This window comes from Nerophis lumbriciformis, linkage group LG29, assembly GCF_033978685.3.
Source record: "Nerophis lumbriciformis linkage group LG29, RoL_Nlum_v2.1, whole genome shotgun sequence".
NCBI lineage: Eukaryota > Metazoa > Chordata > Actinopteri > Syngnathiformes > Syngnathidae > Nerophis > Nerophis lumbriciformis.
This window is the reverse complement of record NC_084576.2, coordinates 25212501-25225118: the sequence shown is the minus strand read 5'-3', so window position 1 is coordinate 25225118 and position 12618 is coordinate 25212501. Positions and strand designations below refer to the sequence as shown.

Genomic DNA, 12618 nt, shown 5'->3' with positions numbered 1-12618 from the left:
AAAAAAGTTAAAGTACCAATGATAGTCACACACACACACACTAGGTGTGGTGAAATTTGTCCTTATTTATCCCCTGGGACGTGAGGGGAGCAGTGGGCAGCAGCGGTAGCCACGCCCGGGAATAATTTTTGGTGATTTAACCCCCAATTCCAACCCTTGATGCTGAGTGCCAAGCAAGGATTCAATGGGTCCCATTTTTATAGTCTTTGGTATGACTCGGCCGGGGTTTGAAATTTGCAGTCTATTCAATTGAATATAAGTTGAAAAGGATTTGCAAATCATTATATTCTGTTTTTATCTACCATTTACATAATGTGCCAACTTCACTGGTTTTAGGTTGCGTACATATATACATACACACATATACTGTATATATACTGTTTTCAAATGTGACTTCAGTCTAAACGCTATGTGTTTTTTGTCATCTTTGTGAGCTACGTCACTTGTGTGCGCCGGAAAGACGCAGTCGCCAGCGAAAATTTATATTTCATCACAACATCCGGTTTTGTTTTTTTATTTAAGACGACCGAAATTTTCGGTGCATGACTTGTCAATAATGCACAAATAATAGTCTATATGTAATGTATGAATATATATTTTGATTCAGAAGAAATAGTGATTGTTGAAAGACCATAATTGACGCTGTAGTGTATTTGTTTACACGTGAGTTGAAAAATAAAGCTAACGTAGATCCATGCCGATGTCTGTGTCTCCTCTACTTAACAGATATAAAAAGATTACAACTCTCCCAAATATATTACACTTTATGCATCCATTCATACATTATATTACTTTACTTTAACCTAAAAAACACTAATTTTTAAAGTGTGAAGACTTTTATTTTATTTTGTAGTAGTAACGACTTCCTCCCGGTCAACTTCCCTTGTTTTCACTTTATCAAAGTGCGCATGCAAGTGACGTCGAGGCCACATTGGGACCACATTTGCGTTTACACTGGAGTCTGTAAAAAATCACTTTGTAGTGTTAACAGTCAGCTGGAAAAAAATCAGATTTCAAAAAAGTTTGCCTGCATTGCAGACGTAGTTATAAATTCTTGGGGATCCAAAAGGGTCCCACTGCTAAAAGTATTAAAATGACATACATTTATTTTTTTCAAATTTCAACACTTTTATTATTTGTTATTACCAAATCTGTGTTATATGTGTTTTATGTTGCACGATTGCACCAAGAAAAATTCCTAGTTTGTGAACCCGTTCTCAAACAATGGCAATAAAACGATTCTGATTCTGATTAATATTTCGCTCAACTTCAGGTCTATCTGTCGATATAAAGTTAAAAAAATTGTTATGTTTTATAAATTTTTTGTCAAAACACTATTTTTAATGGCAGAAACAAAATATGTAAACATTATACATTTTTGAGCAATGACAGTTTTGGAAGAGTGGCCGTGCGCGGCCCGAGGGTCCCTGGTTCAATCCCCACCTAGTACCAACCTCGTCATGTCCGTTGTGTCCTGAGCAAGACACTTCACCCTTGCTCCTGATGGGTGCTGGTTAGCGCCTTGCATGGCAGCTCCCTCCATCAGTGTGTGAATGTGTGTGTGAATGGGTAAATGTGGAAGTAGTGTCAAAGCGCTTTGAGTACCTTGAAGGTAGAAAAGCGCTATACAAGTACAACCCATTTATCATTATTTATTTTAAATTCAATATTTGTCTTCAAAAAATATTTCAAAGTGGAATATTAGATGTGAAGTCATATGGGCCTTAAATATGTCAATAATTCATAACAACATTGATTTTATAACATTATCATTTTTGAACAATGACAGTTTAAAAAAAATAAAAATCCCACTAAAAATATCCGAAAGGGTCCTACTCATCAGTGTTAAAATAAGTCAAGTATTATTTTTATTTACCTTTGAACGCTTAAATCTCTTGATGAACTTCAGATCTATGCATCAATTTAAAGTTTTCATTTATTTTATCCCCCAACAATTTTCAAAATGGAATATTTGATGTGAAGTAATTCTAACCTTGAATCAGTCCAAAATTCACAATATTGATTTTGATTCATTATTTATTTATTTTTACAATAATAATTTTAAAAAAGTCCCACTAAAAATCCCAGGGATCCAAAACGGCCCCACTTAAAAAAGTATTATAATAATAATGATGATAATAATAATAATATGAATAATTATTATTATCAATAATATTCCTATACCAATTTTGTTTTGTGTAAATCTCCAGACCAATAGTTCTCTTTTTTCCACCAAGTAGCACCCCAGAAAACACTTGGCTCTCCAAGTACCACCACGATGAGCAACAATAATATACAGTAGCGTAGTGGGCCTAAGTATTTATTAAAAACAAGGCAGAAGTTTAATTCAACAAGTATATTAAATATTTTTGGCCACTGTAACATTAACATTTAAACAGTAACATTGTGTTAAAATATCGGAAATAAAACACTGTACTTTAATCAAGTGATTCTTTGGTGTACCACAGTTCCAAGAATCACTGCTCGAGATCAACTTCAGATCTATCCGTCAATTTTAACTGTTTATTATTATTAACATTTGTTTATGTTTTATGCCCTTTTGGTTGGTTGCAACATATTCCCCCATATACATTTCAAAGTGTAATATTTGATGTAAAGTAATTTTAACCTTGAATCCGTCTATAATTCATAACGTTAATTTTGATTCATTATTATTTTTTGAGGAATGACAGTTTAAAAAACCCCCACTAAAGATCCCAGGGACCAAAAAGGGCCCCACTTATAAAAGTGTTCAAACAATTCCGATATTATTTTTGTTTTAAACTTTCAGCGCTTACATTTCTCGATCAGTGGTTCTCAAACTGTGGTACGTGCACCACTAGTGGTACGCGGGCTCCATCTAGTGGTACACCAAATAATTACTTGATTAAAGTAGGTACAATGTTTTATTTTCCTATATTAAAACTCTTTGTACGGTTCAAACTGTGTGTTGGCCAAAATATATTAATGAATACTAGGCCTACTACGCTACTGTATTCCAATGTTGCTCAATATGCTGGTACTCGGAGTGTTTTCTGAGGTGCTAAAAATTTCAGAACCCCTGCTCTAGATCATACTTCAAATCTGTCTGCCGATTATACGTTTTTTTTTGGGTTTTTTTAGGTTTTATGCCCATTTTGTCAAATAAAACTTGCAATATTTTCCCCCAAAAAATATTTCAAAAGGGGAATATTCGATCTGAAGTAATTGGAGCCTTGAATATGTCAATAATTCATAACAACATTGATTTTGATTCATTATTATTTTTTGAGTAATGACAGTTTTTAAGAAAAAAAAATCAGCCTGCATGACAGCTTTGTGTTTTTAAAGTCAACATTGCAACTTTTTATAGTTACATTTCACCTGTTTGATATTTTATTACACTTTTTTTTGGTTTTAATAGTATCTTTAGAGTGTGCCGATAAAAACATGTCCAACCTCGGGCCACACTTTGGACACCCCTGAGTGAGACGTTAAAAATGTGTGCTTCCTTCAAACTGAGTTTCATATTTCCTTCGTGACCTTCGCTGCTTTCATACGCCGACACATTTTGTTTTCATTCCAGCGCTATCAGAACATTAGACAAAGTACCTGCTGCAGTACTTACAGTAAAGTACATGAATCACCACATACTGTAGTACTTACAGTAAAGTACATGCAGTACCACATGCTGTAGTATTTACAGTAAAGTACATGAATCACCACATACTGTAGTATTGACAATAAAGTACATGAAGTACTACATTAGTGTACCCAAGGAGAATACAAGCTTGTTATGTCTGGACTGACCTTTCACCTCTCATTGGCCCTTGTAGGACTTTGCCTTGCTACCTGAAAAGGACAAGACGCACCTTGTTGAAGGAGGGGTGACGCTCAGCGGGGGTCAAAGGGCGCGCCTCAACCTGGCCAGGTACTTCCTGACACATTCTTGCTCGACGTTCTCGTCTTTTGACTTCATTTTCCCTGAATGATTTCGTGATAGTTTGCAACACGTGTGTGTTTGATGGCTGAAAAGAACAAAGAGGAGGAATATTAAAGTAGCATCACATCTGCAATGGCCGATCACATCCTTTTTCACCAAATTGGGCCCATCCCCAATATTTACCAGCTCTATGTTGGACAAAAGTTCACAATTTAGAGCAGGGGTGTCAAACTCATTTCAGATCAGGGGCCACATAGAGAAAAATCTACTCCGAAGTGGGCCGGACTGGTAAAATCACGGCACGATATCTTAAAAATAAAGACAACTTCAGATGGTTATCTTTGTTTGAAAATAGAACAAGCACAGATGTACAAATCATAATATTAGTTTTTTTACACTTACAAGTTGCGGTTAATGATTTATTTGTTGTTATCTATATTTTCGGAATAAATTATGTGATAATCTTCATTAGTCAAGTCATTGGTGTTAATTTTCAATCGATCAAAATAAAAAAGTATATACAAATCAAATTACAGGATGTTATTTATGTAGTTTGATATTTTCCTCGACTGATGTACTAATGTGGTTTATTTTGTACATACACTATATTGCCAAAAGTATTTGGCCACCTGCTTTGACTCACATATGAACTTGAAGTGCCATCCCATTCCTAACCCATAGGGTTCAATATGATGTGGGTCCACCTTTTGCAGCTATTACAGCTTCAACTCTTCTGGGAAGGCTGTCCACAAGGTTACAGAGTGTGTTTATAGGAATTTTCCACTATTCTTCCAAAAGCGCATTGGTGAGGTCACACACTGATGTTGGTCGAGAAGGCCTGGCTCTCAGTCTCCGTTCTAATTCATCCCAAAGGTGTTCTATAGGGTTCAGGTCAGGACTCTGTGCAGGCCAGTCAAGTTCATCCACACCAGACTCTGTCATCCATGTCTTTATGGACCTTGCTTTGTGCACTGGTGCACAGCCATGTTGGAAGAGGAAGGGGCCCGCTCCAAACTGTTCCCACAAGGTTGGGAGCATGGAATTGTCCAAAATGTTTTGGTATCCTGGAACATTCAAAGTTTCTTTCACTGGAACTATGGGGCCAAGCCCTACTCCTGAAAAACAACTCCACACTATAATTCCTCCTCCACCAAATTTCACACTTGGCACAATGCAGTCTGAAATGTAGTGTTCTCCTGGCAATCTACAAACCCAGACTCATCCATTAGATTGCCAGAAAAGTGTGATTCATCACTGCAGTGTTGATGTGCTTTACACCACTGCATCCGACGCTTTGCATCGGACTTGGTGATGTATGGCTTAGATGCAGCTGCTCGGCCATGGAAACCCATTCCATGAAGCTCTCTGCGTACTGTACGTGGGCTAATTGGAAGGTCACATGAAGTTTGGAGCTCTGTAGCAACTGACTGTGCAAAAAGTCTTTGCACCATGCGCTTCAGCGTTCGCTGACCCCTCTCTTCCATTTTCTTATAATAAAGCCGACAGTTGACTTTGGAATATTTAGGAGCGAGGAAATTTCACGACTGGATTTGTTGCACAGGTGGCATCCTATGGACGCTGGAAATCACTGAGCTCCTGAGAGCGGCCCATTCTTTCACAAATGTTTGTAGAAACAGTCTCCATGCCTAAGTGCTAGATTTTATACACCTGTGGCCGGCATACTTGGAAACCTTGAGACCTCCGACTTCGGGAGATGGGGGGGCGGGGTTTGGTGGTAGCGGGGGGTGTATATTGTAGCGTCCCGGAAGAGTTAGTGTTGCAAGGGGTTCTGGGTATTTGTTCTGCTGTGTTTATGTTGTGTTACGGTGCGGATGTTCTCCCGAAATGTGTTTGTCATTCTTGTTCGGTGTGGGTTCACAGTGTGGCGCATATTTGTAATAGTGTTAAGGTTGTTTATACGGCCACCCTCAGTGTGACCTGTATGGCTGTTGATCAAGTATGCCTTGCATTCACTTATGTGTGTGTAAAAGCCGCATATATTATGTGACTGGGCCGGCACGCTGTTCGTATGGAGGAAAAGCGGACGTGACGACAGGTTGTAGAGGACGCTAAAGGCAGTGTCATTAAGGCACGCCCCCAGTATTGTTGTCCGGGTGGAAATCGGGAGAATGGTTGCCCCGGGAGATTTTCGGGAGGGGCACTGAAATTCGGGAAAATCGGCAGGGTTGGCAAGTACGGTGGCCGGGCCAAGTGATTAGGACACCTGATTCTCATCTTTTGGTTGGGTGGCCAAATACTTTTGGCACTATAGTGTATGTAGCATCATCTACAAAGATATAAAGAATTGCTATTGCGACATCCAGTGGACACATTTAGAACAGCAGTCTCTTTCATTCAATAATTTCAGGTGCATTTTATCCGCGGGCCGGAAAAAACCTTTTCGCGGGCCTGATCCGGCCCTCGAGCCGTACGTTTGATACCACTGATTTAGAGTGTTCCCACGATTACCCCCATTTAGTTACAGCTCTTTTTATTACCAAATCTGTTTTATATGTGTTTTACTTTGCACGACTGCACCAAGAAAAATTCCTAGTTTGTGAACCCGTTCTCAAACAATGGCAATAAAAACTATTCTGATTCTGATTCATTATCTGAATGTTGCCGTGATTTTACCAGTGCGGCCCACTTGGGAGTAGATTTTTCTCCATGTGGCCCCCGATCTAAAATGAGTTTGACATCCCTGCTCTAAATTATGAACATTTGTCCACAGTCTTTATAAGCCCCCCAGAACTTAAATACACACTTGTAGGCATTTCTACACTCAACAGTTTAACATGAAACTTCAATGGTACTTTAAAATGGTTTTGATTGATTAATTGAAACTTTTATTAGTAAATTGCACAGTGAAGTACATATTCCGTACAATTGACCACTAAATGGTAACACCCGAATAAGTTTTTCAACTTGTTTAAGTCGGGGTCCACTTAAATTGATTCATGATACAGATGTATACTATTTTAATAATACAGTCATCACACAAGATAATCATCAGAGTATATACATTGAATTATTTACATTATTTACAATCCGGGGTGTGGGATATGGAGGGGGGAGTGGGGCGGTGGGTTTGTTGTAAGGCTGAAACGACGCGTCGACATAGTCGACGTCATCGGTTACGTAAATACGTCGACGCCGTTTTTGTGCGTCGGCGCGTCGCATATTTACGTCACTCTACTTTACTGTCATGGCGGAGCGCAAAGCAGACGATGCGAGCGAGGGGAAAAAAGCACGCCAAAAGTCGTCAAAAGTGTGGGAGTATTTCAATAAACGGCCTAATAATGTTGTTGTATGCACACTGTGTCGAGCGGAAATGGCCTATCATAGCAGCACAACGGCTATGAAGGAACATTTGAAAAGAAAACCCCCGACAGCGTTCTTGCCATCACCATCAACAAGTCAATCGTCCGCGTGCGTATACGTTGTCATTATTACACAAAAACATGAATGTGTCATTTGTATCTGCGTTGTAAATTCATAAACTAAAGCACCGTTTCGCTCTGAGAGGCGCGTTTGGCGTGCCTGTTCAGTGTTTACAAAGACGCGCTCCTCTTTAACGCTGTGGAGAGGCGGCGGCGGCGAGCGAGCGGCGAGGCGGGGCGCGCCGGGAGCGACGCCGCAATCGTGCCCAGGTGCGCGATCCGCGCAGTTGGAAGAGAAAAGACTTTGTGTAAAATTAAAAGATTGTAAACCTGGCAAAGCCGTCTGGCGTTCAGTCTGTCGGTCCTGAAAGAACCCCACGGCACAAGACGTGTCACAAACGCTAACGTTAATTAGTTGTGCAAATACCTTTTACAACATTAACAGTTACATATACTATGTACAAACCAACAATTAACTTTCACTTTAATCATACTATCATTGTTGTGTTATTAAGCAAAATAAGCAATACTTTTACTTTTGTTGAAATGTTTACACTGTACACTTTTTTGTATTGGATGTTTAGCTTTATTTTTGCACATTTTAGCAAATAAGCAATACTTTTACTTTTGTTGAAATGTTTACACTTGTTACAGAATATTTCCGTTTTGCACTTTTTTGTATTGGATGTTTATCTTTATTTTTGCACATTTTAAAGCAAAATAAGCAATACTTTTACTTTTGAAATGCTTATACTATTCCAGAATATTAAGATTTGCACTGGATGTTTACTTTTATATTTGCACATTAAAAAGCAAATAAGCTACTTTTAATTTTGTTAAATGTTAAAAGTTTTAAATGTTTACATTGTTACAGAATATTTTGTCATGTTGTTGTCAATGTTGACTGAGTGGCCATACTTTTTTTTTTGTAAATAAAAGCCATGCCTTTTGAAAAAACTGGCCTACATATATTTTTTCCTCTTCATTTTAAATTAAAAAAAAAAATCGGTAAAAGGAAAAATAATCTATAGATTAATCGAAAAAAATAATCTATAGATTAACCGATTAATCGAAAAAAATAATCTATAGATTAATCGATAGAAAAATAATCGTTAGCTGCAGCCCTAGTTTGTTGGTATCAACACTTCAGTCATCAACAATTGCATCATCAGAGAAATTGACATTGGAACAGTGTAGTACTGACTTGGTAGGATATGTACAGCACGTAGTGGATATAGAGAGAGAGATCAGAAATTATAAGAAAAAGTGTCTACATTTGATTATTTACAATCCGAAAAGGTATGATGAGGAAGGGAGGGTGCTAGTTTAGGGTTGAAGTTGCCTGGAGGTGTTCTTTTAGTGCGGTTTTGAAGGAGGATAGAGATGCCCTTTCTTTTACACCTGTTGGGAGTGCATTCCATATTGATGTGGCATAGAAAGAGAATGAGTTAAGACCTTTGTTAGATCGGAATCTGGGTTTAACGTGGTTAGTGGAGCTCCCCCTGGTGTTGTGGTTAAGGAAGTAATTTGACAAGTATTTCGGTATCAGGGAGGTGTAGCGGATTTTATAGACAAGGCTCAGTGCGAGTTGTTTTACTCTGTCCTCCACCCTGAGCCAGCCCACTTTGGAGAAGTGGGTAGGAGTGAGGTGGGATCTGGGGTGGAGGTCTAGAAGTAATATGACTAGCTTGTTCTGGGATGTTTGGAGTCTAGATTTGAGGGTTTTGGAGGTGCAAGCGTAATCAAAAAAGGGTTGAACGAGAGTTCCCGCCAGAATCTTCATGGTGCTTTTGTTGACCAGAGAGGAGATTCTCTAGAGAAATCTCGTTCGTTGGTTGACCTTTTTGATTACCTTGGTTGTCATTTTATCACAAGAAAGATTAGCCTCTAGAATGGAACCTAGGTAGTAGAGATGTCCCGATCCGATATTTGGATCGGATCGGCTGCCGATATTTGCCAAAAATTGCGTATCGGCAAGGCATGGGAAAATGCCGATCCAGATCCAGTTTAAAAAAAAAACTCCGACGCACCTATTTAAATAATACATTCCACTTTTCTGCTGCTCCGTAATTTCCGTTCCGCATTTTCCAGCACACCTTCAACACATCCACAATTCTCACGCAGTTGCTTTTAGCTGCTGGCATTACACGACAGGCTCTTCTCACTCTTTCCTGTGTCTCCCTCTCACAGACAGCGACAATCACCTTCTTACACACGTCACATACTGTCACGTCATACGTCACATACGTATACGTCCTCTCCCAGCAGAGAGCGAGGTAGCGGCATGGCTAACGTTAGCTGTGATGCTAGCGCAGCCGCTAAGGTGCGCGCCTGCTCAAGCGTCCCCTGCGCACGGCAAACCTATGCCACGCACAAAATCAAATAAAAAAATAAGCGCATAATAATTTTCGACACACGGACACGACAGAGACAACAGTTTTCGTCATCATTGTTCAAATATTGTGACGTCTGTCGAGACGCTTATCTCCATTCGGTGCCACACGTCCAGACTCCACACCATCAAAATGGCAAAAATTTCCACATCAACACCGTATGAAAAAATTAGTGATTTTTTTAGTTGTGATTTCCTTCTCTGCATGAAAGTTTAAAAGTAGTATATATTAATGCAGTATGAAGAAGAATGTTTTAATGTAGACATGCAAGCCTTGAAAGAACATTTTGAAAATCAAGACTACATTTCCTGCAAATGGGTGCATTTCTACCCTATATTTTAACTTTAGATTTATTCTCATATCAAACTCTTTTGTGCTGTCTTTTTGACACTTACATCAGGCGCCCCCCTCCACACCCTGGATTATAAATAATGTAAATAATTCAATGTGATTATCTTGTGTGATGACTGTATTATGATGATAGTATATATCTGTATCATGAATCAATTTAAGTGGACCCCGTCTTAAACAAGTTGAAAAACTTATTCGGGTGTTACCATTTAGTGGTCAATTGTACGGAATATGTACTTCACTGTGCAACCTACTAATAAAAGTCTCAATCAATCAATCAAAACACATAGAATCATCATACTGCTGTGATTATATGCATCAAGTGTTCATTCAAGGCTAAGGCAAAATATCCACATATATATCGTGTATCGCAATATGGCCTTAAAATATCGCAATATTAAAAAAAGGCCATATCGCCCAGCCCTAGTTCAATGATGCCATTTCTGTTTGTCATGTATAATTTTGTCTATTTTGTGTTTATCCTTGAATAAACAGGTCAGTTTCTTGTTACCAACCATTGTGTATTATTCAAACTCCCCTAATTCAGCTGGCTAGTTGTTATCAAGAGTACTAAAACCCTTTTCAACATGATTCTGACAACTAAGTAGGCTATATAACTTTAAACTTTAATACATACTCGGATAGGCCAGTATCGGTATCGGTCAGTATCGGAAATGCAAAAACAATATCGGTATCGGATCGGAAGTGCAAAAACCTGGATCGGGACATTCCTACTAGGTAGGTGACCTCATCTTTCCTAGTGATAACAATGTCACCCACTTTTATAGTAATATGTGTACACTGTACATCAATAAAAGAAGACTTAACAGAAAAACATGAATATGCCGATACCTACATATGCAGTATAAGACTTATAATCATGAATGCATATAAATGAATGATTGTGACACTGCTGCTATTGAACAAAAGTAACCTCCACACATAGAAATAGACTCAGAAAAAACAAGAAAGTAGTAAAAGAGGGACCTTACATACCTGCATGAAGACAAAATGAGGAATCACCTTTAAAGAGGGGAAAAAGAAGGAAGAGTTCATACATGTGGCCTAGCTTAAAAACGTTAGCTTAGCAGATTAGTAGTGATGGGTCCGGCAACACCGATGCATCGGCGCATGCGTCGAGCTCATAGAGCAAAACCCTGTGTCGGTGCGCGTACCGCTTTTAGAAAGTCACGTGACCGATCATGAGCTGTTTTGGTCACGTGACCGATACGCGAACTGTGTCGCACTGACGCCTCCTCTGTGCCCTGTGAGCGGCTCTTTTCTACAGCCGGAGAAATAATAACTAAGAAGAGAAATCGTCTAAAATGTAATACGTCGGAAAAACTTTTTTTTTTTTTTTTTTTTTATAAAAATGTGTAAAAAAATAATATTAAAGAAATTCCCAGTCCACAATCATCCACAACACGTTCTCTTAGATTTCCATGTTATGATACATGTTCACATTATTTATTGACTGTATCTAAAAAAGATACAAATATATTTTTATTTAAATGAAGATATGAAATAATCCTAAATGAAATACAATGACTTGGTTTATATTAGCCCGTAAGGACCAGATCAGTCGCCCGCTGGCCTGTTCTAAAAATAGCTCATAGAGCAGCACTTACCAGTGAGCTGCCTCTATTTTTTTAATTTTATTTATTTACTAGCAAGCTGGTCTCGCTTTGCTCGACATTTTTAATTCTAAAAGAGACAAAATTCAAATAGAATTTGAAAATCCAAGAAAATATTTTAAAGACTTGGTCTTCACTTGGAATAAGCGGTAGAAAATGGATGGATGGGTCTTCACTTGTTTAAATAAATTCATTTATTTTTTACTTTGCTTCTTATTACTTTTAGAAATACAATTTTAGAGAAAAAATACAACCTTAAAAATGATTTTAGGATTTTTAAACAAATATACCTTTTTACCTTTTAAATTTCTTCCTCTTCTTTCCTGACAATTTAAATCAATGTTCAAGTAAATTTATTTATTTTTTATTGTAAAGAATAATAAATATTTTAGCTTCTGTTTTTTCGACGAAGAATATTTGTGAAATATTTCTTCAAACTTACTATGATTAAAATTCAAAAAAATTATTCTGCCAAATCTAGAAAATCTGTAGAATCAAATTTAAATCTTATTTCAAAGTATTTTGAATTTCTTTTAAAATTTTTGTTCTGGAAAATCTAGAAGAAATACTGATTTGTCTTTGTTAGAAATATAGCTTGGTCCAATTTGTTAAATATTCTAACAAAGTACAGATTGGATTTTAACCAATTTAAAACATGTCATCAAAATTCTAAAATGTATCTTAATCAGGAAAAATTACTAATGATGTTCCATAAATTCTTTTTTTTATTTTTTCAAAAAGATTCAAATAAGCTAGTTTCTCTCTTCTTTTTGTCGGTTGAATTTTGAATTATAAAGAGTCGAAATTGAAGATAAACTATGTTTCAAAATTTTATTTTAAATTTTTTCTTGTTTTCTCCTCTTTTAAACCGTTCAATTAAGTGTTTTTTCATCATTTATTCTCTACAAAAAACCTTCCGTAAAAGGAAAAAAAAATGT

General features: G+C 37.5%; 1 protein-coding gene and 1 long non-coding RNA gene across 2 annotated transcripts in view; one reads left to right on the top strand and one right to left on the bottom strand.

Moving 5' to 3' along the window:
- cftr (CF transmembrane conductance regulator) overlaps positions 1 to 12618 on the top strand; it is a 109280-nt gene that overhangs the window by 61473 nt on the left and 35189 nt on the right. Inside the window, exon 12 of the mRNA XM_061924650.1 lies at positions 3816 to 3910. Coding sequence (XP_061780634.1) covers positions 3816 to 3910 — 95 coding nt within the window. The remainder of the gene's footprint in view (positions 1 to 3815; positions 3911 to 12618) is intronic.
- Positions 828 to 12618, bottom strand: part of LOC133572032 (uncharacterized) — a 12361-nt gene continuing 570 nt past the window's right edge. Inside the window, exons 2-4 of the long non-coding RNA XR_009810483.1 lie at positions 11043 to 11069; positions 3852 to 4007; positions 828 to 961 (exon numbers count right to left, since the gene is read on the bottom strand). This is a non-coding gene — a long non-coding RNA (uncharacterized lncRNA). The remainder of the gene's footprint in view (positions 962 to 3851; positions 4008 to 11042; positions 11070 to 12618) is intronic.